Source organism: Astatotilapia calliptera, chromosome 7 (assembly GCF_900246225.1).
Source record: "Astatotilapia calliptera chromosome 7, fAstCal1.2, whole genome shotgun sequence".
Lineage (NCBI taxonomy): Eukaryota > Metazoa > Chordata > Actinopteri > Cichliformes > Cichlidae > Astatotilapia > Astatotilapia calliptera.
In genome coordinates, this window is record NC_039308.1 from 679,099 (window position 1) to 704,649 (window position 25,551).

At 48.2% G+C, this 25,551-nt stretch overlaps 1 protein-coding gene across 4 annotated transcripts in view; it reads left to right on the plus strand.

Moving 5' to 3' along the window:
- LOC113025003 (ankyrin repeat domain-containing protein SOWAHC) overlaps positions 1-16,560 on the plus strand; it is a 65,036-nt gene extending 48,476 nt beyond the window's left edge. Inside the window, exons 9-12 of one of the 4 annotated variants that reach the window (XM_026172321.1) lie at positions 198-284; positions 5,365-5,367; positions 14,299-14,394; positions 16,030-16,560. In XM_026172321.1, the coding sequence (XP_026028106.1) occupies positions 198-284; positions 5,365-5,367; positions 14,299-14,394; positions 16,030-16,197 (354 nt within the window). In that variant the 3' untranslated portion in view covers positions 16,198-16,560. Of the gene's footprint in view, positions 1-197; positions 285-5,364; positions 5,368-5,539; positions 8,144-9,830; positions 9,904-14,298; positions 14,395-16,029 lie in introns of those variants that run through there. The other 3 variants (XM_026172320.1, XM_026172323.1, XM_026172322.1) reach the window with 3 other exon arrangements.
- Positions 16,561-25,551: the final 8,991 nt, after the last annotated feature.

Here is a 25,551-nt window from a genome sequence, read left to right on the forward strand (position 1 = left end):
TCCCTAGGACAAACAGTCATTATGGGGACAAAGTGCTGTCCCCATGAGTTTGAAGACTTTCCTGAGACTCAAAATGTGGTTTTAGTGTCAGGGTTACAATTAGGATATGGTTAGGTTTAGGGTACGGGTTAGGGAAAGCATTATGTCAATGTAATGTCCCCACAAAGATAGTAAACCAGACGTGTGTGTGTTTTCAGACGGCGCTTCACTGGGCAGCCAGGCACGGCCGTGAGGATGCCGTGGACATGATGCTTCACTCTGGAGCCGACGTCAACGTCAGATCAGTGAGTGTGTGTGTGTTTGGTGTGTGTGCAGCGCTCAGGACTGATGTTGTTTATAAACTGCACATTGAAGATTAATCTAAGAAACTATCAGGGCTGAACTGAAGCGCACGTGTACAGGAGAATCAGTGTCAGTCTGCCAATAATACATCAGCCTAAACCGCCAAAATAAAGGCCTCTGCTTCTCTCACATATCAGCGCCTCACTGCAGCTGTACTGCTCTCTCTCCTTCCTGCCAAGCCTGCAGGGGCTTTATGACTATCCAGTTAAATCTCTCGCGCTCTCCCTTAACCTCCAGTTCAGTGGACGCCCCATGAGGCCTTTCCCCTCCAATTACTGCATCGTGTGTGAAGTTCAGAGCGTTAACCTGCTGACGAGTGGCAAACAGGCTGGCGTTTTTCAGCCGTCACCCTCCTCCTGCTTCTGCTGCAGCTCACCGAGGAAAGCTCGCTCTTTAATTTGGTTTAATTTAAGCCCTAAGGTCAGTTTTTACAGCAGTTTTTAAGAGTTTAATTCATCTCAAAACACCAGTCGCAGATTTGAAAAGTGATTCCTCAATAAGAAAACAAATCAGCACAGAGACGTAGATAATGATAACCTCCTGATACCTGAGCTGCGTTCAGCTATAAAACAGGAAGTCCTTACTTCATTGTAAAGTGTTATCGCCTAAATGTAATCTGCACTCGCTGACAGCCTGTGGGAATCACTCAACTCAGTTTTAACCGTCACCATGACGTACTTTATATTGCAAGGTAAAGACCCGACAATAATACAGAAAACCACCAATCACATGACCCCCTGCGAGCAAGCACTTGGTGACAGCGGGAAGGAAAAACTCCCTTTAACAGGAAGAAACCGCAGGAAGAATCAGATTTGGGGAGGTGTGGCCTCTCCCTCCGCCAAGGCTGAGCCCAGCCACCCTCCACAGGAAGCTCATCACTGTGGTGGTCACAGGCGAGGGTGGGAAGGACGATCCAGCTGAGGACCAGAAGGGTGGTTGGGGGGTGGAGAGGCTTAGCTGCAGACTGTCCCACTGTGAGCTGGAGATCACCACCTGATGAAGCAAAGAGCCTCCACCCCTTCACTGACTCCACCGGGCCTGACATCTAGGTGATGGAGCAGAGACGTGACCCAGAGCAGTCTGGGTGGACCACCACGGAGACCCCGCCACCGAGGAGTGGTTTAAGTAACCCTGTGACCTCACCGGGCTCCCTCTGCAGAGGGCGTGTTCACTCGCTTCCTGCAGGTTTTACTGGACCTGCATGGACGGGATGGATATCACACCGTGGCACTAAACATCCTCATGTGAAGCTGGAAAACTTTAGAATAAGTCCCAAAGCTGAACTGAAAAATACTCGATTACTTTGAGGGCAGTTGAAGAGCAGAGTCCTCCAAACCACAGGAGCCAATCACAATCCTCCGAATCAGAAGAGTTAAAGCCGTCATTTAACTAGACGAGTTATAAACTCCACGGCCACAGACGGAGCAACGAGAGGGAGAATAACCCATATTTGTGTCAGCAGATTGTTCCCACTTCATTCCCTCGTAAATGCTTGCGGCGCGTGTTTGTTTCTTTTCTTTCACAGTCAATAAAAGAGAGCGTGCGCAGAGTGATTTTTAGTGATTCAAGAGTGATTCAAGAGGGCCAATGTTGAGATTACTTAATGGCTTCCCAGACAGCCGTGGGTCCAGAGAATTCAATTTAGCATCTGCCTGTGTGAGCGTTAATCTGCTGCCTCCGCCCGCCGCTGCCGATCATGTGCACACAGGAGATAATGTTTCAGCCTCAGCAGCACAAAGCGGAGCAGACACGTCACTTATTGGCTCCATAATTACATAATTAACTTTTGTCTCTGATCGTTAAGGAGGTAATGGCTCTGATAAAAAGGCCCTCAGCTCGAGCGGCCAGCAAATCAAAAATCAATAATCCATAGCACGGCATCGCGAGCCGAGGAGCGCTCGCGCTTCAGGTAACGATCTGGAGGCTTCGGCGCTTCGCTGATGGATGTTCCTGCAGCCGCGTAAACGCTCGCCTCGGTGCTGCTCCGAGAGGAGGAAACAAGGCCGATTTAAACTGTGCGCTGAAATACAATTATTATTCATTTCATGAATTAAATGAAAATAAATAAAACCGCTTTTATTCATTCAAACAGATTTCTTGTGAGGACACCTGCGTGCTTCTGTCATGCCGTAAAATCACGGCTGGATGAGAGCGGGTGGTTAATTAACTGTGGAGGAAACAGCAAAGCCCCAAATGTCAGGAAGATTTTTGTGAATACGAAAAAAAAGCTGTTTCCCTGTTAAATATGTTGAATTTTCATATTAGACGTAAATGTGGGACAAAGTAGCCAGGTCACCAGGGGTGGCTCTACAGGGGGGCAGCTGGGGGGCAGGTGCCTTATAGCTGCCTTAGAAGAGATTATACAATCACCAGTATTAAAATGTTTTTGCATGCAGGGGATTTTCACTTGCTTCCTGCCGAGGTATGTGCCCCCCTTCTGGTCACACAAACAAGAGCACAGAGCAGCTAACAGTGCTTATTCACAGATAATAAGAATAAGAATGACTTTATTTATCCCGAGGGAAATTCTTTTGTAGGGATGGGTACCGGTGTCGGTTCTGACATAAACGGTAGTAACCAGACCGAAAAGCAGTGCACATTTCGGTGCTTTATTTCTGAGCTGTGATACACTTCTAGCCAATCATTTTACGTTTCCGAGGATAGTAGGCGGGTCCAGGTACGTAGGTTCTTTTAGAGCAGAGCTACAGATTAAAAATGTCCAAGGCGAAGTGATCAAAGTCTGGCTGTACTTCACAGCAAAATATGCAAACTCAGCAGCAACAAGTGCTTTAAGCTGATACTGTGATACTGTCAAAGGAGGTAACACCAAGAATCCGATGAAACACCTGGCGACGCATAGCGTTTTTTTAAAAAGCCGAGAAATGCGCCGTATTTGATAGCTTGCTGCGAGACCTCACACCGAGCACATCTACTGCGGGTGTGGTGCCTGTTATCGGACCCGGAGCAACATCCCCCAAAAACCCGAAGAGGAGAGTCCTGGCCCCTAGCCCTGCCAGTGTAGCAGAAATGATGAGGATGATGATGCAGCAGCAGCCGTTCTTCTCTGCGTGAGTAGCTTAATGTTGTTCGTGTGTAATTTACGTTGAGTAGGCTAACCACGTGATTACATTAATGCATGTAAGGTGAACTAGCAAACATCATCATAGCTACATGCGGCTGTCTTCTTGTTTGATGGCAGATACTCCCTTCACCCTGGCCAAAAAGGCTAAAATGACCAAAGAAAAAGTGGGAAACAGTTAAACATGAGAGGTTTTTAGACAAAGTTTATGTTTTTTCCATTCTTTAAGCACTGCTTCCAGCCAAGAGTGATGCCATATATGCCCCATAGCTGCAGAAAAGGCTAACATTGTTATCTTTTTACAAAAAACAGCTGAGCATGAGAGGTTTTTGGACCAATTTTGTGTTCTCCATTCTTTAAGCACCGTTTGAGCACCGGCACCGTTTCAAAAGTACCGATTTGGCACCGGTATCGGATAAAACCTAAACGATACCCATCCCTATTCTTTTGTCATGTACATGCTCAGAGTAGCAGGAGAGACAGAGGAACAGATGAATAAGATATACAATATATACAATAAGAATAGTAGTGTACAGTAATATGCAGTAGGATAGTGCAAGACATAGTATCAAATAATTCTAACGAAGTAATATATATAACTCTATCCTGGAGAATAAATAACTGAACTATCAGTGCAGGCGATTCTAGAAAGTGACAGTAATGTGCAATAGAATAAAGGGAGTAGCAGAGTATGATGGGGGATGAAACAAGGTACTGTTGCACGGTCTGAGAGGGAACAGAATAACATTGGTAAGTCTCAGGAAAATCACCTACAGAGTGAGGAAGAGATAAACAGTCTTATTGGATTTACTGTGGCAGTCAGTTCTGCATTTCGGGGCGATGAGTCTTTTGCTGCGTTTGCTCCGATGGTCCATCATGGGGGTGTGCATGGGGTGACAGGGGTTGTCCATGATGGAAAGATAACCAAGAAACGTCATCAAAGCTTTTTTTTTACTTCCAAAGAAACCTTTGAGCCATCGATCTTTGAGTCCGTTAGCTCCACACTCATTTCTCCTGGTCAGATTGTCCCCGCAGCTTTAACGATTGTTGGTGTTTGAGCCCACGATCGGTCACTTCCGCTCCAGGACGTGTTCCACTCGACCTTCTTGTTCATGATACCGTTGATTTTCACTAACCTGCCCACGCCTCCAAACCATGCTGGGATCTCTGCTGTGGATGCAGCTGCTACAAAGATCTTTGTGCTCCCTGGAAACTCGGAGGTGTTCCTGGATGTTTGCAGGCCTCAGTAATGACCTCCCAGCAGCTGAAGAACACTCGTCTTTCTGTTCAGGAATCCAAGTACATGAGCTGTAATTTGGCATCTTAGTGAAATAATAATATAATAATCAGCTTCACATTTTGTCACTAAAAATATGATTAAAGGCCTTTCCTTACTGCTGTTGTATTTATTGGAGATGATGTAGAGACACCAGTAATGTGATATTATTACAGGGCAGCTGTAGTATAAACGCGTTGTTCGACTGGGCTGCCCCTCGGCAGGCTTCCTAAAGTGGCCAAGCAGAGGATGGTGGACTTCTATGAATCACCTGGATCTTAAAAGCTGCTCTACTGCAGTTCACGAAAAAAACATGGCGCTGTGGTGAGCTCGGGGAAAAGCACGTTTTAGATCTCACCCTGTATCAACACACCTGAATCAAATGATTAGTTCATTATCAGGCTTCTGGAGAACTTCAAGACATGTTGAGGTCATTTAGCCGTTTAAATCAGCTGTGATGGATCAAGGACACATCTAAATCCTGCAGGACACCAGCCCTCGAGGCCTGGAGTTCTCCACCTGTGGTGAAGAGGCTGACGTTGTTCACGTGTAAAAAAGTGTTTGTGAGGTCTAAACATCTTCCTCCTCCTCAGTGATATCATTGCCCTGTTTCTCTGTTTTTCTTTCCCGCCTCTTCACCCCACTCTCGGCTCATCCTCCTCACCAGCATGTAAGTATGTTTCTGAGATCTCCACAGAGACGAGCGGTCCTACAGATCAGCCGTCTCGCTCTTTAAGTCGATGGAGCTTCAGTCGGAGCGCCCGGAGCGGTACCGTCTTTGATCTCCTGAATTTAACTCTGTGTTTCTCTGACCTCCTCATGCCGCTCGCCGCTCTCTGAAGGGGGTAAGTCGTGTTTTAGTCACCTTTGAGTCCACAGAGCAGCACACCGCACAAAACGCCTTCTGGCATCTCCACCCCGACAGCTCGGCTCACGTTCCCGGCACTCTGATATCATTCTCACTCGAGCGTCTGCAGTGTCCGTTCTCTGCTCCGATGCAGTAACTCTGACAGGAAACACAGCAGCGTGTGGACGCGTGCTTCTTTAATCCCGCTTCCTATGAAACCTGGCAGCAGCTCGCCGTCTGCGCTCTCTCTGTTCATTTCATTTTTGAAGGTGTTCTGAGACTTTGTGTCTCCTTCTGGTTATTTTGAGTCTATCTGAAGTTTTCTGGGGTAAATAAGGAAGTTTTTGTCTGTCTGCTACACCAAGTGCAGGTCCACCTGCGCAGACAGCTCACGAGACCCGGGTGCTGTCCTTCGACAGGCTTCCAGATGTCGGTCAATCAGAAGAAAGTAGGCCTTAAAGAGACAGGAGCAAGGCTTGGAGCTTGTTTCAGTCAGAAGAGCTCAGATTTCTTTTGATGTCTTTGTCATAGTTTGGGCGTGTTTGTGTCTTTTATGGCTGTTATGATAAATAACTGTTCACAGAAGTGTGGCACAAACAGGCCAGGTCCACACTGACATTTACTCTGACCTGTTATTATAAATCCTTGTTTGTCATTAGAGCAGAAGAACACAAGGAAACACAAATATTTGAGAAATCTGTCCCAAGCCTGTTTATAAATAAACATGTCAGAGACGTCCAACACACGGACGTCTCTGAGAAATCAAGCAGAACATTAAACCACTAAAACTGCATTTAATGTTCAGGATGCAACCGAATAAAGTGGCTTCATAATAATAATGTATATTATTATGTTCTAGCATTGGGTCTTGTTCCTGCTGGTGGGTTAGGGCATTACCGAAACATCAAACAGGGATTTTTGTGGACTTTTAGGTCGCTGTATCTGATTCAATTATGGGTTCAGACTGATCAATCAGCAGTTGTTTCCATCACCTTATTTACCCCAGAGTCTTCTGAACTCTCACATCTCCATTATTCAAAGACTGCAACACGTCAAAATTCTGTTATCGATGTGCAGACCTGGAATTATATCGATAAGAGCAGACGCCTAAAACTGACTGTAGAAATAACTCAGTTGTGACTGCTTCAGTCGTAGCGGGTCTCTGCGTTTGACATTTCCACCGGTAAACCTGTGTCCATGACAACGCGGAAGAGCGTGGAAACATGCCGAGTGAGCGTCTCCAAACTGGTATCTGTGGACATTACTGTAATCATACTTACTACTGTCTACACATACAACTCTATCAAACACTCCATATTTATAGATTTATAGAAACGAGCTGTAAATGGGCCAATGGGATCCATCCATGCATCATTTGATGAAGCTAAACTTCCACAGCAGTTATTGAATATGTGTAAACTGCAGAGGGTGGAGCAGAAGGCCTGTCGTTGTCTGAGATAAACTGAGCCTCGTGTTAAATTCTGACTTATCAGCAGGTCATTGTAGATAATTGTAGATGAACAATACCACTGATAACAGCCAGTAACTGCTGGATAACAGCTGGAACGGTGGGGGTCGGGTTAGTCACAGTAAGAGCTGCCTGACTGTGGTTAAGCTACAGATATCACCATCAGAGCAGTGTTTCACTGTGATCTGTTCACAGATATAGAATCAGCTCAGAGCAGATGTGTCCGTCTGCTCTCACAGACACTGGTTAGTTAACGGGTTAGCATACGCGCTGAGGTGGTTTAGCAGGTTGCATTTAATGAGAGTGAAACGTAGAGCAGCTCTGGGGTGTCGCTGGCACTTCTTAGATCAGGCTGAGGCCTCACCTTGATGTTCCTTGGCTCTCAGGACCTCCTGCTGAGGTGGCCTTTACCTGCGATATGAAGCTCAAAGTGCACCTGAACACATAAAAGCAGCTCAACCTTTCAGCGAAATGTCAGATGGCGTGTTTCCTGAAAGTGACGCATAAGTGTTTATCTGTTGTTTGTTCAAAGAAGCGCATGATCCAGCAGTCAAACTGAGAGAGCCTCTTCTGATCGTTAGAGGTGATACTGGGAAAGCGTGCGCCTCGCGGCGAGGGCGCTGACAGGACGGCAGGAGTGTGACGACGAGGCGTCTCTGTGTTCTCCAGGCCCGTTTACGGCCCGTTAACTACAGACCCGTCCTTGTAATGAACACCAACTGTCTGCTGTCACAGACCGCACGTTAAATGGCGGCGTGACAGCAAAGAGGGCGTCTGTTTGTCTATGGCACTGACAGCAGCTCCTCCTCTGGGATTCGTTGTGTTAAAGTGTACAAATGATGCTCACGTCCTCTTTACACACTCGCTGCTCAGAGGAAGCAGCGTGGACAAGCATCTGTCAGTGATCAGAGCGCTCAGACTGACACGCTCACAGATTCTTCTTGACTCCAAAGAAACCGAGAACAATAGCTGCTGTTATTGCTGATGGCAGGAAGTGCTCACGCATTGATGTGAGTGCGTAGAAAAGTAACCATGGTAACAGGTAAACAGCTCAAACACAGCCTGAACACAACAAGACAGCGCATCCATCCATCCACCATCCCTCCATCCATCCATCCATCCATCCATCCATCCATCCAACCATCCATCCATCCATCCATCCATCCATCCATCCATCCATCTAGCCATCCAACCATCCATCCATCCACCATCCCTCCATCCATCCATCCAACCATCCATCCATCCATCCATCCATCCATCCATCCATCCATCCATCCATCCATCCATCTAGCCATCCAACCATCCATCCACCATCCATCCATCCATCCATCCATCTAGCCATCCATCCATCCATCCATCCATCCATCCATCCATCCATACATTCCATCCATCCATCCATCCACCATCCATCCATCCATCCATCCATCCAACCATCCATCCAACCATCCATCCATCCATCCATCCATCCATCTAGCCATCCAACCATCCATCCATCCATCTAGCCATCCAACCATCCATCCATCCACCATCCCTCCATCCATCCATCCATCCAACCATCCATCCATCCATCTAGCCATCCAACCATCCATCCATCCACCATCCCTCCATCCATCCATCCATCCATCCATCCATCCATCCATCCATCCATCCATCCATCTAGCCATCCAACCATCCATCCATCCACCATCCCTCCATCCATCCATCCATCCAACCATCCATCCATCCATCCATCCAACCATCCATCCATCCATCTAGCCATCCATCCCTCCATCCACCATCCCTCCATCCACCATCCCTCCATCCATCCATCCAACCATCCATCCATCCATCCATCTAGCCATCCATCCATCCATCCATCCATCCATCCACCTGAACATCCATCCATCCATCCATCTATCCATCCATCCATCCATCCATCCATCCATCCATCCATTCAACCATCCATCCATCCACCTGAACATCCATCCATCCATCCATCCATCCACCAATTAGTCTGTCTGGGGGGAGGGGGCTGGGGTTGCATCTTTGGTGGTTGGTGTCTCTGGTTGTTTGTCAGTGGTAGTTTAGAGTAAAAGTGGTAGTTTAAGGTCTTTGTGGTAGTTTAATGTTTGTTTGTGGTAGTTTGGTGTCTTTGTGGTAGTTTAGCCTTTGTTTGTGATAGTTGAGTGGGGTTTTTCTGGGAGTGTGGGGTCTGTGTGGTAGTTTCGAGTCTTTGTGGTAATTTAGTTTTTATTTGTGGCAGTTATGTGTTTATTTGTGGTAGTTTAGTGCTTCTTTGTGGTAGTTTAGGGTCTTTGTGGTCGTTTAGCCTTTGTGGTAGTTCGGTGTGTTTTTTCTGGTAGTTTGGGGTCTATGTGGTAGTTTAGGGTCTTTGTGGTAGTTTAGTATTTGTGGTAGTTCAGGGTCTTTGTGGTAGTTTAGCGTAAATGTGGTAGGTTAGTGTTTGTTTCGGGTAATTTAGTGTTTGTTTGTGGTGGTTATGTGTTTGTTTTCGGTAGTTTAGTGCTTCTTTGTGGGAGTTTAGGGTCTATGTGGTCGTTTAGCCTTTGTTTGTGGTAGTTGAGTGGGTTTTTTTTCGGTAGTTTGGGGTCTGTGTGGTAGTTTAGAGTAAATGTGGTAGTTTAGTGTTTGTTTGTGGTAGTTTAGAGTAAATGTGGTAGGTTAGTGTTTGTTTCGGGTAGTTTGCTTTGTCAGGTCCTGTCCGTGAAGTCACCGTGTACAATTACACAGTGATATAGCTTCTACGACTGAGCTAACGAGAAGCTGCTTCAGTGTTTGCAGCTGTGAGTGATGAGGTAACAGCTGATAATCTTCACAGGGTTACACAGCTCTTCACCTGGCCTCCATTCACGGACACCAGGACGTCGTTCAGACCCTGATCAACACTCAGAGTGAGTCTGCCTTCACCACCTCTCTTCATCACAGTGTTCAGTATCATTAATGTAATTCATTATTATTTTAATAACTGATGAAGGCCACAGTCGCACTGCACTCTGCAGCCGCCCCATTCTTGTCTCTGATATTTGATGAAGACGAGCTTGATGCTGACGAGGAGACGTTGTTTATCGTTTGGAATATTAAAAAGCAGCATGAAAATTTCACATTTACTAAGACTGATCTCATCTCAGCTTCATTTTCCCAGATCGTTATTGCAGCACCCAGCTCTGCATGCAGACTTTTTAAAATTGTCTGTCGGTTTATGTGCAGATTAAAGTTAAAACAGCAGAAGTTAGAGCAGCGGCTAACAGTCAGACCAAAGATCACAATGACCTGTCCGTAAGCTGCAGCTTCGTGTCCGGACTGTTTTTCCACTGAAGCACGATTCATGTGAGGATTTTTCTTCGTGTGAAGTTTTCAAATTGACATTCACACCACAAATCAAATAGCGAGGGATTGTTCTCCTGCACGCCTCACAGGCTGGCAGAGGTGAAGAAGCACTGATGCAGATCACCTCTGCCAGACAAAAGACCCACCCAGCGCTCAGACTGACAAGTCCAAATGCTCACCTCCGCCCTCCTCCTCAGGAAGAGGCGAGGCGGGCAGTTCGCTAATGAGCTAATGAGGCACACCTGCGCTTCAGGCCACCAGGCGCTTCATGATGGACTTGTGACGATCCCTGCAGAGCAGCGGTTTGAACCCCTGTAGCCACAGACTGCCATATGCTGTGAGTCAGAGCACGCAAACGGCCGCCGACATGTACGGTCTGCAGGGTCAGACACGAAGCATGTTTCCATATGGCCACGGAGGAGAACCCGCCAAAATAAAACGCAGCAGGAAATCAGCAGATCTGAGCTGCCAATCAAACGGTTTCAGTTCAAACTGTATTCACGTGAAGCTCCACCTGCTGCAGCTTCTGACCCACGCCGGTGGCTCGGATATAAACGGGTCTCCAGCCTTCTCCCAGATTCCTTAAGGACTTTGTCGTTTCTGTGCCAGGGAAGATGAGACGATGAGTTTGCATGTTTTCGATTTTAGCATGCAGAGTTCACAGACTCCTGAGACGATGCAGAAGCCAAACTGTGCAGGACGTCAGTGAGAGCTCCTGAAAATCACACCAGAAAGCAGCTGGAAACCAGGGAAATTACAGCAGCCGGACTCAGCTGGTGCTCCGAGTGCAGATATGGTTTCAGGAAAAGGCCTCCTCGCTGCCGTGGAGGCGAGCTTTGGTTTCTCCTTCTGAGGCCGGTGGGTGGAGCGACAGTGGGAGTTAAACAGTCTGTAATGACCAGAGTCGGTTACCAGCGGTAACCATTAGCTGCTGCGTTCAGCCTCCAGCCTCCACAAAAGGGATATCACCGTGAGCCGCATGTGTCCTGATTGAACTTCCCCAAGTTTTAAATGTGGCATCAAACAGTAAAGTTCAGCAGGAATATTCATCCCACAGCAAAAAGCCTGCAGGAGAGCGTTGGTGCAAACACGACACACAGGGCATTCATCACCTGATGTTTGGTACCCTGGTGCTGAAGCCTGCCCAGGCTCTGCTTCAGCGACACCAGAGGGGTGAAACATGATGTTAAACATATGAAATGTTCCACTCTGAGCTCTGGGAAGATGTATGTTTTGATCCCTGTTCAAAATCCAATTTTAAAAACACTTCCGACTAAAGAGTCAGGATGGAAACAGAGTGATAGATGTGAGCGACACGAGAAACTTCAACAGGCAACACGTGGCAATCGTGGTTCAAGAGTTGGGAGTTCGCCTTGTAATCGGAAGGTTGCCGGTTCGAGTCCCGGCTCGGACAGTCTCGGTTGTTGTGTCCTTGGGCAAGACACTTCACCCGTTGCCTACTGGTGGTGGTCAGAGGGCCCGGTGGCGCCAGTGTCCGGCAGCCTCGCCTCTGTCAGTGCGCCCCAGGGTGGCTGTGGCTACAATGTAGCTGCCATCACCAGTGTGTGCATGTGTGCGTGAATGGAGGTGTAAAGCGCTTTGGGGTCCTTAGGGACTAGTAAGGCGCTATATAAATACAGGCCATTTACCATTTACGTGTGAAAGCTTAACACCCGAACACAGCGAGCTGTCAGTTCTCTGTTTAAGGATGACTGACAGCGTGTGTGAATGTGAGAGTGAATGAATAGTGGAATTGTAAAGTGCTTTGGGTGTCTAGAAAAGCGCTATATAAATGCAATCCATTATTGTTATTATTAATCTCCAATGATCACCCACCGCCTTCCCGAGGCCTCCTATCTGTGGAGATCACAGAGATCCAAACTGCTTCCTCCTGGAGACACCTTTCAGAAAAATCATGTTTAAAAATGTTTCACTAAAGACCTTCAGCCAGAGACTTTACTCTTCTCTATCTGTCTATCCATCCATCATCCATCTGTCCATCTATCCATCCATCATCCATCCAAATATCCATCCATCCATCCATCATCCATCTGTCCATCCATCCATCATCCATCCAAATATCCATCCATCCATCCATCATCCATCTGTCCATCTATCCATCCATCATCCATCCAAATATCCATCCATCCATCCATCATCCATCTGTCCATCTATCCATCCATCATCCATCCAAATATCCATCCATCCATCCATCCATCCATCCATCCATCATCCATCCAAATATCCATCCATCCATCCATCCATCCATCCATCCATCCATCCATCCATCATCCATCTGTCCATCTATCCATCCATCATCCATCATCCATCCAAATATCCATCTGTCCATCCATCATCCATCTGTCCATCTATCCATCCATCATCCATCCAAATATCCATCCATCCATCCATCATCCATCATCCATCTGTCCATCCATCCATCATCCATCCAAATATCCATCCATCCATCCATCCATCATCCATCCGTCCATCCATCATCCATCTGTCCATCTATCCATCCATCATCCATCCAAATATCCATCCATCCATCCATCATCCATCATCCATCTGTCCATCCATCCATCATCCATCCAAATATCCATCCATCCATCCATCCATCATCCATCCGTCCATCCATCATCCATCTGTCCATCCATCATCCATCTGTCCATCCATCATCCATCTGTCCATCTATCCATCCATCCATCATCCATCCATCTGTCTATCCATCCATCCATCCCCCCATCCACCATCCATCCATCCCTCCATCCATCATCCATCCCCCCATCCATCATCCATCCATCCATCCGTCCATCCATCATCCATCTGTCCATCTATCCATCCATCCATCATCCATCCATCTGTCTATCCATCCATCCATCCATCCCCCCATCCACCATCCATCCATCCCTCCATCCATCATCCATCTGTCCATCTATCCATCCATCATCCATCCAAATATCCATCCATCCATCCATCATCCATCTGTCCATCTATCCATCCATTATCCATCATCCATCTGTCCATCCATCCATCATCCATCCAAATATCCATCCATCCATCCATCCATCATCCATCCATCCATCCATCATCCATCTGTCCATCTATCCATCCATCCATCATCCATCCATCTGTCTATCCATCCATCCCCCCATCCACCATCCATCCATCCATCCATCCATCCCTCCATCCATCATCCATCTGTCCATCCACCATCCATCCAAACATCCATCCAACCATCCATCCATCCATCCATCCACCCATCCATCCCTACATCTATCCCTCGCTCCTTCTGTCCATCCGTCCATTTTGTGGATGTAGGGTCCCACAGACTCTGAGCTGTGAGGAAGTCACATTTAAAAGTGAAAAACTTTGTGAGAGAATTGCACATCTCATTTCCTAGTGATCCAGATACTGAAGGAAAAACAAACCTTTATTATCCGCGACGTTCCTGTCACAGATGCATGTTTCTGTCTTTTAGTTGATGAAACAAATGCTGAATGATGACCCCAGAATAAGCAGTTTTTATCTCCTGCTGGGCAGCGTCAGCACACAGACAGCTTCCTGTCAGTCTGTCACATAAAAGCCAATAATAAACTGAGATGTCTTTCATTAGAGATCAGGCCAAACCGCCACGCCCCCGAGCTGTAAATATGAAGACAAAGGCTTAAACAGAACATTTCACTTGACAGGAAATGCAGGGATACAGGTTGACATCCTTTCCTGTGTCTGCGTGACTCTCTGAAGTGTCCTCCTGTGAATTTAAACCTGAGTTTAGGATTCACTGATGGAGATGTACCTCTCGATATGTTTCCGGCGTTTCCTTGAACCCTGCAAAGACGACCTCTGAATGTTCACTCCTGTCAGTCTGACTCCATCGACTCAAACAGAATCCATACACAATGCCAATACGATATGATTTTAATCCAGAGGAAACTGTCGTGTTTTGTCTTAATCAGATGCTAAAACCAACATCAGAGATTACCACGGGAAGACGGCCGTTCAGTACTGGAGCGGCAGCGCCGACATCTTCGAGAAACCCGAGTCTCAGTCAGGTCTGTCCAACAATTATTATAAGAATCACTTTTTTTATGTTTTCATTACCAGAACCATGCTGCATGGGCTACGGAAGCCCATCTGTGCCAGTGAAGTTACTCTGTACCAGGCTCTCAAACTCGTGGCTCAGGGGCCGCAAGTGGCCCACATCACCCAAACATGCGGCCCATACACTGACGTGAAGAAATCGAATGCAGTTTGGTTTTTAAAATGACTTTTTGTTATAATTTAAAATTCTTATATTTAATGTCCAAAAAGCTTTAAAGTCATCACAGAGAACAGAAGCTTCTGGATTATTATTATTAACTGTTACTCATTAGTGAAGTTTTCTCTCCTGTTCTCTGTAGTCACCGCGTTTTGTCGTTCTTTTCATTTAAAAAATAAAGATGGAAACTCTATAACGCCAAAGGAAGCAAATCTGTATTTCACAATAAAAGCATGACCTACAGTCTGTGGAGTCAGTAATTATTGTTTCAGTGTCATTAGCAAAGATATTTTCAGACCTTTGCTAATCTGAGAGCGACTGCAGCGGCCGTGCTGGTCGCAGAGGTGGAGGCTGTTTCACGCTCTCCGTGTGGGCGAGTGGCCGGCGTCGGTGCATTTCCCCTCACAGAGAGTTTCTTCTGTGTGCGGAGCCAGTCAAAGCTCGGTGTCTCTGGTTGCAGATGGATCCGTCTGCTGCTCGATCACAGAGACAGTATAACAGGAGGGTTTAGATCTGTGCTTCGGTCAGGTTGGGTGTCAGGCGCCACCTCTCTGGGGACATCTCAGGCCCTCCAAGGTTTGGAGGCCTATCTCCCCCCACCACCACTTCCCCTGCCAGTGGCGGACTCCCTCAGACATCGGTGCGTTGGTGGTTCTTTGTGTCCGGGGGTGGGCGTCCAGGTACACACCGGCTCACTCCTTGGCGGCCGCTTATCGGGGCCTGGGGCCTGGGGCTCGCTCGAGCCACTTCGGAGGTGGGGTGCCCCCGGCCTCTCGGCCTGGGGCTCGGTCACTCAGGCGCAGCTGGCTGCCGGCGGAGCTCACGGGCGCGTCACTGCAACTCCCCCTGGCTTCTGCTCCGCGGCTGCTGAGTGAGCCCTCATCTGGGACTCTCCTCAGCTCTTTCTGGGACAGTGGCGCGGCTGCCCCTCTGTTGGTCTTCCTTGGTCTCTTGTGTTCTGGGGGCCTCTGGATGTCTGGAGTTTTGATCTCCTCCATACCTGCTTCATGCCCTGGAGGACGGGGCTGTGGCCCCCCCACACCCTCTAGCAGATCATTACATGAAGGAACCTTTTAAAAACAAGCGCGTCCATGCTCACAGGTGTACACACGGGTGATCACACCCACAAACTACACCCTTTTTGGCTCCTACCTCAAAGCACACTGTGTTCTGTTGATCTTATGTGCTGCACAATAATGTTTATAAAAATAAAAATAAAAAGAGATCTGAGACTGACACATAAAAAACTGCTATTTAAAAAAAGATTATATATGCAGTGTAAATGCATACCAATACAGCTATATTAGAGTGAAACTACTCGTTTAAATGAATACATAATAAATATATATACACAAATAAAAATTTTTTTAAAAAGAGATCTGTGCTTCGGTCAAAGTTTGACCTCAGTCGTGTGTTTTGTTCTTTTCAGGCGGGAGGTGTGTTCGCCGTCAGCGGACGCAGCGTTACGCTCTGCCGTCCTTCCTGCTGTCTCGCTCTCGCAGTCAGGGACAGCTCAACCTGGAGTTCAGGACGCCGCCTCAGTCCTCCTCCCACGACGCCTTGGACCTCCATGTTTAAAGTTGATCGCCCTGCCTGAAACCCGGTGACCCGCTCTGTCCCCGTTTGGGCCACGCAGGGTTTCTGGGCTTGGAGCCACAGATGGCAAAGATGGCCGCAGGAGGTGGATGTGAGCTGTGTCACTTTTAAAGAGCAGACTCAGACCTGAACACAAGGCGGGCCTCATTTTAAAGCCAAGGTTCATCAAGCAGAGGTGTCAAACATAAGGCCCGCGGGCCAGAATCGGCCTTGCAAAGATCCAAGGACGACATGAAGTTTGCTGATGAAGACCTGCCTCAAGTGATGAAGAACAGATAAAGAATTACATTTTTTTCACTCTCGACTGTAATAATGTGTTTTTATAGAAAAATAAAAACAGACGTTTTCTGTGAATCAACAGAAATATTCAATCTGAGCAGCGAGCCACAGAACCGCTCTGATTTTACACATTTCTTTCTCTTCATGTAGAAAATCTTCTTATTCACATATCTCAGGGATTAAGTGTGTGGAGTTTCACCAGGATGCATGTGTCCCACCGTGTTGAATCACTTTGACTTTTGCTGCTTTAAAGCAGGGGTGGGGAACTCCAGGCCTCGAGGGCCGGTGTCCTGCATGTGGCTAAATGACCTCCTCAACATGTCTCAGAGTTCTCCAGAGGCCTGGTAATGAACTAATCATGCGATTCAGGTGTGCTGACCGAGGTTGAGATCTAAAACCTGCAGGGTGGAGTTCCCCACCCGTCCTTTAAAGGAACCAAAGGCAAAATAATCCAGAGGTGTAGAATTCCAGGAACTAGGCATCGGATGCTCAGTACTGACGTGTCGATGCAGGAAGTGCAGATGCTTCCAGACTGTGCTCAAAACACCCGCATCGCGTGACCACGGTTAGTCCCGACAGGTGGCTTTTACCTGGAGCAGAGCTGGAGAGTACCTGTGTTTTCACCCAATAAAAATGTCTCGATATGACCTGTTTGAACTCTGTTCCTCCATTTTCTCTCAGAGAGCTTCGGTCCAAACACCCTCCTTCATTTGATCTTATAAACTGGTTTGTTGTGCATCGCTAACGCTGTAGCGGTTTGCTGGCGTTGGAGGGCCGTTGTGAACGTGGCGCTGACGGACCGGGACAGAAGTCGTTTAAAGGAAGCCGATAGCGCCGGCTCTGTCAGACACGCCTCACCCTCTCACTCTCTTTCACCCTCATAAATGTCTTCATTAGCTTCCGCTCCATTGGCCGGCTCATGGCGTTAAACTCATTATCTGCTTTAATAAGGCGGCGTTTGTGTAAGCGATAAGCAGTAAATGAGCGGGCTGGCGGAGGACACGCTCGACACTAATAACAAACCCTCGGAGTGAAATTAGCTGTGACTGAACAAGGGGCGGGGCTAGGCGAGCAGCGAGAGGATCACGTGATGCGTCACAGAAACACCTCAGGGGTGTGACGTTCAACTTCTGGAACCCTGCTAAGGGGCGGGGCACGGAGCTTGGAACAGATGACCATATAAGGAAATGTGCAATGAGCTGCTTTGAAAGAATGAGTAGTTATTTTTGAGGTTGTGTGCACGACCACACCGCTGTGTGCTCAGTATGAAGGCGTGCACCGCTGTCTCCTTTGATGATGTCAGCTGTATTTTTAGGCTTCTGATTGGCTGCAAGCTGAAAAAAAACATTTCATCGTAGTGTCGCTGCTGCTGGTCATCGCAGTGATGTTCAGATAAGTTTAAAACAAAGTGGACGACACAGCGATGGACACGTGCACCACCTTCCATAATCCCTGATATTTCAGCCTGTCTTGTGCACGGTGTAAGAGCACGTTCGGTTTATCGACAGCTGACAGAAATCTTCGCACTGTGACGTCATTGCTACCCTCCATCTTCCTCACACCACTGCTGCAGTGCGCACTGACAGCGCTATGCCCCCGTCCTGATGTTAATAATAAAGAGTGTCCTTTATTTAAAAGTGCTCCAAACCTCACGGCCCTGCGTGCGGGAGTCAGTATGAAATCATGAAATCACTGTGATTAATCACAAAGAGCTGAGTTCAGTTTCACTGCCGCACTCAGATCACTGACAGATGTCAAACAGCCTCACGCCACCATCTAACAAAGTCAGTGACATCATCAGCCCGAAAGGTCACAGAGACAAAGGCTTCGGGACTGCGGTGAACCACGGAGAGAGCCACACGTGGAACAGCGCTGAGGTTTCCCAGGAGCGCCATCGCCGAGTGTCAAACATACCCCTAACATGTGACCCGTTTTACAGGCGTGGGTTTCTGCTCAGAGTGGGTGTAGCTCCACGCAGACGCCTGCCGGGCCCGCGGACTGATTTATGTGCTCCATCCAGATGTTGCTGAGAGAAAGTGACACAGACACTCACGTCCCTCCTCTGAGACACCGACCTCTGAACTCTGACCCCTGTCTTTTCCCACTCTTCTCACAAAGCCGGTTGAGAGAACACGTCTGCACTGTGGTGATGACCTCGGGCCCGATAATAGAAGCAGAGCCGTTAACTCGCCGTCGGCTCATTGTTGGGCCCACAGTGGCTGTTGCCATGACGGCCGTTCAGTCGGAAACGAGGCCTAACGAGCTAAGCGTCCACATCAAAGACTCGCACGCAGACGGCGAGCAGCGGCGCCGCCTGCAGCCCGTCAGCACAGGAGGTTAAACTCAGGCGTGGACTAAAGAAAGAATAGTTTTCTCACTCTGCAGATCCTCACAGAGCAAACAGAAACATATCTAAAAGTTTTCATCTCAGCAAATATTCAGGATTTTAATTTTGAAGGCTTTTCATGAACTTCTTCAAACGTGAGATTTGTCTCTGATTATAACATTCACACGTCGCCTCAGCAGGCCCGAGAGCGGCTGCAGGAGAGTCCGACTCCAGGAAGTGTAAAGAAATGAGGGCTGGCTCGAGACTTTTGCACAGCACTCTTTATTTCAGCTGAGTTCAGGTATAATGTCTCTGCAGCTCGCTGACGTGCCTCACGGCTCGTCTCACGTCTCCGCCGTCGGTGGCATTCTCGCCTCCGTCAGCGAGCTGCGCCCGGCTGCTGTCAGTCAGCGGCTGCTGGAGTCGTGTTTCCTGCTGTAAAGATGCCCAGCAGGCCTGCAGGGAGCCAGGAGCAAGGCTCTTAATGAGCTGCGGCCCTGATTAAAGAGGCCGGCCGCCATTGCTGCTCGCTGTGACGGGAGGAAGCCAGCTGGCAGAGACGTAGCATCGGGCGCCGCAGGAGAAAATGACACTTTCAGAGAATAACTTTCCACACAGAGCAGCGGTACTCGATGTATGAGTGCTCACAGCGCTCCACAGCCACCTGGAAACTAATCGGACACCTGATGCTGAAAATCTTCATCATAGAGCTAAAGTTAAACTTTGATCCATCAAAGATGGGACCCCAACAGGAAGTCCCCATTGTAGGCCATGTTTGTCACTAATCTTGAACGTGGTGTCCACGCACATACGCCAGTCCGGTAGCTGTAGGCATGGCGCCACCTGATGGCAGCAGAAACATCATGTTTTGTACTTTGTCCCGTTCTGCTGCGATGCTGGACTTTTGCTTTGTTCTGTGTGTGTTGAGTCCTCCCACAGCGTGTGCTGCACCACGATCACTGATGACAGATTTAAGTGTATATTTGGTGGATGAGACAGATTCACACAATTCATTCACTGAAGTCAGTCACGCCTGCAGTGAGCTTCTGACCTCAGCCGTACGTCAGGGGTGGAGATGTCTACTGTGTGCATGTACTCAGCATTAGTTGATAAACACGTGACATACAGCAACATTACCAGGTGCTCTCTAACACCACATAGTGGCCACAGCAGGTGTAACAGGCTGTCGGTGGTCCCGACAGCGTTGCCCTGGAAGTGGTTCCCATCACAGAGCTCTAATGGTTCCCAAATCCAGGTGCTCCACGGAGCCGTAAACGCTGATAGGAGACGAAACGGCTCCATTACCGCTCGGCCTCTCAGCTTAACGCTCTGTTTTAAGCCACTCCGGTTTTTAACCGCTGACTGACAGACGAGCCGGGAGGCATCACGGCGTCACGGAGCCAAACTCAGGGAGGTGCACCTGAGACAAGCAGATGGTCTCTGCCCTCAACACTCACCGTGACTCTGAAGACGTACCGGGACACTTCAGGGTACAAGCAGCTCCAAATCAAAGAAAGAGTTTGATAAGAAGCTTCAGTAAAATGATCCGTGTGGCCGTTCTTCCAGGAGACCAATGATCATGTAAGAAACTGCATTTACTCCAAATCCATTAAAGCTGCAAGAGTGTGCAGAATTCTGGCTCCCAGTCGAGGGAGTCACCGTGACACCGAACTGTACGACCAAAACACTTCCTGTAGCATTTATTCTCCTCACTTCCTGTCATGTGGTGTCTTTTCATGTTAAACATGTCCAAGTTTCTAACAATGAGCTCAGTCTATAAACAGTCATCTCTGAGCCAAACTGAACCCTCAGTTTATCACAGTTTTTTCTGCTTTTTGATCTGTATGATGTCATAGAGAGTCTATCCTTCTATATATTTGGCCAGCAGAGGAGGGGGTGAGCTGCTGACACGAGTTTAGGAATGTCACGGAGGTCTGGCTGCTGGCCGAGGAGGTGAAATCCATCCCAGGATAACGCCGTCTGCAGCCCGCTCGTTTAAATATCAGCCACAGACGTCCTGACCGCTGCACACGGAGCTCACGGCTGTCAGCCGTTTATTAAGGAGCTCCTAAACACTCTTCATGTGTAATAACAACGATAATAACAACTACATGCAACTATGCATCACAGTTATTGTGGTTAATCGTTCATTCATGAATGTGACACATTTTTGCAGGGTTCACACGGGGTCACAGGGGGTCACGGGGGGTCACGGGGGGTCACGGGGGTTGCAGGTGAAAAGGAGACCAAACCAGAGCTTAATGGTGAAGTAAAAAAAACAAAAACGATCCCAGTTAATCCATTTCATTAATAATTGAAAGACAAAATCATGATAGAAATTAGAACGTAATTAACTGCACCACCCACCTGAGGTTCAGATTTCCTGTCTTTGAGCGACAGCCAATAGGAAGAAGCGTGCCACCCCCCACCCAGCAGATGCCTTGGTCCATTCATTTGGCTTCCTCGTTTCCAGGAGGGCCACTGTGGGAATCAGACTGGGACAGTGTGGAGTGGCACTGAGTAATAATTAAAAGCAATAATATTGATAAAGACAAAGATGTGGCAGCACAGGTGGGGCACAGGGGCAAAGGGAAGACACCACAGAAACAGTGATGAAGCGTGAAAGCAGCAGAGACGTCACGTGTCCAAGTATGTTCTTCTTTAAGAAGGTCACACGGGATTAAATACGAGCCAGCAGCTGTTAGCAAAACACCGCAGGACGAGAGGACGCAAGTGATTCATTAAAAGAAACAGAAAATCATCGTCCTCAGTGTTGCATCCTGACATGTCCCAGTCTCCCAGCGTTCCCATTTGTCCTTCCACGCTGTTCTTTCACCATGGCGTGATCAGGTCAGGAGCGTCTGCGGTGAGATCGGTTATAATCTGATCTTATAGTTCGGCGTTTCTCAGCAGGTGTGGGATCGAAGCCACCCATGCAGCTCGTCCACGTCCTCCTCCTCCTCACGAGGTTGGTGCCGGACCAGATGCAGCGGCGGGCTGGAGGGTGCGAAGGTTCTGACACACAGTCCAGAGTCTCGTGTCTGGTGTTTCGTTGCATCACTGGTGAACCTGATGCTGCTGCCAGCTGCTGAAGAAGAAGACGAAGCCTCCTGATTTGTTGCACCTGGCAGTAGCTGGCAGGTAACTCAGGAAAGAAGTGTCAGATAAAGAAGGATTATTTTAACTGTGAGTCATGCAAAGCTGCTCTGACAGAATCCAGGTGAGCAGGTGGATTTAGCTTGGACTTACTGACTGTAGAGCTGTGCTGGAGTAAACTGGAGACTCTGAGTGATCTCAGAGCTAACTGTCAGCTAGCTTTGAGACATTTAGCTTTCACACACCTGGAGAAGGTGTTTATGGTCAGATGAGGGCCTGCAGAACACGTGTCTGTACTGATGACGTGTGGAGAGAAAAACACTTTCACTTTGAGGGGGATAACGGGCTGATTTCCAGACGTTCCATTAAACACCTGCAGTGACACGAAAACTCACAAATTCAGAGGACATTGAAAGCGAGGAGGTCAACGTCGTGAGAGCGACGGCGGACTGCGGTTAAAGATCAGCTTTGCTTTGTTTTGCAGGAAACTCAGTGGAGCATGTGATTGCAGAGCGGCGGTCAGGCCGGCCCTCGGCTGATAAATATCCCCATCCAATTACAAGATGTAATAATTCTGCACTCAGGTTGGTAATGAGCTCTAATGCCGGGCCCGTGCGATAATTCCCCTGCCGGATGCCAGCTTGATCAGATGTTGAGCTTTGTAATTAGACTGGCAGAAAATCATTATTTGGTGTTCAAATAGAAAATGAGGTTGGTGAAAGTCAATCTGGCCCGGCTCTGTGGAGCACAGACAAGAATTTAATGATTTAATTACAGTTGTAAGCTCCTCGGATGAGACTTGAGTTGAGCCGAGGCTTTGGCCGAGGCCAGCAGAGGAGGGGGTGAGCTGCTGACACGAGTTTAGGAATGTCACGGAGGTCTGGCTGCTGGCCGAGGAGGTGAAATCCATCCCAGGATAACGCCGTCTGCAGCCCGCTCGTTTAAATATCAGCCACAGACGTCCTGACCGCTGCACACGGAGCTCACGGCTGTCAGCCGTTTATTAAGGAGCTCCTAAACACTCTTCATGTGTAATAACAACGATAATGTTTGTGTCTGTGTGTGCCTGTATGTCTGTGTCTATATGTCAGGTTGGGTGTCAGGCGCCACCTCTCTGGGGACATCTCAGGCCCTCCAAGGTTTGGAGGCCTATCTCCCCCTACCACCACTTCCCCTGCCAGTGGCGGACTCCCTCAGACATCGGTGCGTTGGTGGTTCTTTGTGTCCGGGGATGGGCGTCCAGGTACACACCGGCTCACTCCTTGGCGGCCGCTTCTCGGGGCCTGGAGCCTGGGGCTCGCTCGGGCCACTTCGGAGGTGGGGTGCCCCCGGCCTCTCGGCCTGGGGCTCGGTCACTCAGGCACGGCTGGCTGCCGGCGGAGCTCACGGGCGCGTCACTGCAACCCCCCCTGGCTTCTGCTCCGCGGCTGCTGAGTGAGCCCTCATCTGGGACTCTCCTCAGCTCTTTCTGGGACAGTGGCGCGGCTGCCCCTCTGTTGGTCTTCCTTGGTCTCTTGCTCTCCTCCATACCTGCTTCATGCCCTGGAGGACGGGGCTGTGGCCCCCCCACACCCTCTAGCAGATTATTACATGAAGGAACCTTTTAAAAAAAACAAGCGCGTCCATGCTCACAGGTGTACACACGGGTGATCACACCCACAAACTACACCCTTTTTGGCTCCTACCTCAAAGCACACTGTGTTCTGTTGATCTTATGTGCTGCACAATAATGTTTAATATTTAGTATTTACTGTCATATTCCCATATATCATTGTGATGCTGCTTATTCTATTACTCTTGTTCTCTTCTGCTTGTTTTCTTTTTTCTTTCTCAGCAGGTGACCCAGGTGATTGATATATGCATTTTTTTTCTCTGCCCGTTCGGTTGGTTTTTGTCTTTTGACCTTCTCCCCCGTCCCTCTTCTCAGCTGTTTCTCTTTCCCTCTTTCTTTCTCCCCTTCTTTCCTCCAGTCAAGTCTGTCCCGTATTCAGTAAGTGAAAATAAAATAAACAATAAAAGGTGAATCAAATGGACCATTACGGCAAGGCTGGGATGGTCAGTTTGGTAAAGTAAATCCGTTGGGCATCTTTCTTTGCCTTTAGACAACAATTCTGATGCAAAAGAGCCAAACGGGACAGGCAAAAAAAAAAAAACAACGATAATAACAACTACATGTAACTCCGGTATTCATGTATCACAGATGGTTTTAAATACTGATATTAATAATAAGTTCACTGCAGCTGTGGAGAACAGACACAATGCTGCCCAGCTCACCTGTCTCAGGTGCCTTCTGCAGGTATTTAATCAGCTCAAACTTCTGCATGTGTTCAAGCTTCGTTGGCTCAGGTAGGTTCCACCTCCTGCCTCCTTCCTGGGACAGTTGGTTCACCTGTGTGATGCTGTAGTTACTCTTCAGGTTGTGTTTGATCCGTACAGTGGGCCTGTAGCGCGAGTCGAGGAGCCGCAGCTCGCCCTTCTCTTCTTCTGCAGAGGCTTATGGAGCTTCTCCAGCCTCGTTACTAATAATCCATACTGATTTAAAGTCTTTGTGTTTTCTCATTGATAAAATGTGAGTGAATAAATGGAGACAAATGAAAGAAACAATTCCTCAGAGCAACCTGTGCAATCCTGGTGGGAGGCAACCTGTCTCCAAACCGTGGTGGCAGACGGACTGCTGAAGGTTTGTCTACGGTAGTAAAGCCAGCAGGCGGCCAACACGTCACCGTCTGCTTCTTGAAGAGTTCGAGTGGCTGCACACGTCAAGGCAACTGCTTCAAAGACAAGTTCATGGCGTGAGTGGCAGGAAGGCTGGACGTGCTGCAGTCTGCACTCTCGTCCTCGGCCTGACCACAGCTGTGGTAAGTTACATTTCTACAGCAGCTGCTTTCAAACTGGAACTTGAACTTCTCCAGTTCATTATTATGTTTACAACGTCTATCCATCCACAGTGAGAAAGCAGACGCTCCCAGTGTGGACTGGTTTATTCCTCTGAGTCTGTCAGCAGGCGCAGCTGGTATCGTCCTTCTCCTTTTTCATCATCACTGAGGAAGGCAGGAAGTCTGAGCTCTAAATATTAATGGGCGTATCGATACGGCCGTGCGGCCTTTAGAGCGTTGTGAAAACTTGAACCTGGTAGGGAAACAAAATGACTGAGGTCCAGGCTGCAGAGGTGCATCCAAAATATAAAATATGAGGCGGTATCGACCCGACGTCCAGCTTCACGTGAGCCAGAAACAGCTGCAGGAAAGCCAGTGTTGCAGTGATGAGAGGGAATTTTAAAGCTTTATTTTGGGCTTCTGTTGCTGCACACAATCAGCTCAACATCTGCGCACAAAACATACGAAACCAGGTGAGCCTCGAGGTTTCCCCCGTGCTGCGTTCGACGCGCCTCGTTAGCAGAGATTCAGGACTCTGTTCATTCACTGGATCAACGGCTGGCTCCGGGTTTCTTCTGCTGTCAGAAGATAAGCTGTTGGTATCTGAGTACTGACTGAGAGAACATCGGATAATAACGGAGCGAACGTCAGACTGTGACCCTACCTGACCGAAGCCAATGAAAGTCAACCGCAGCAGCGAGGAGGAGGATGTAATGAGCAGACGTCAGAACTATGAAACTTTATTTTGTGCCTCTCGTTTCTCTCCATCCACCTTCAG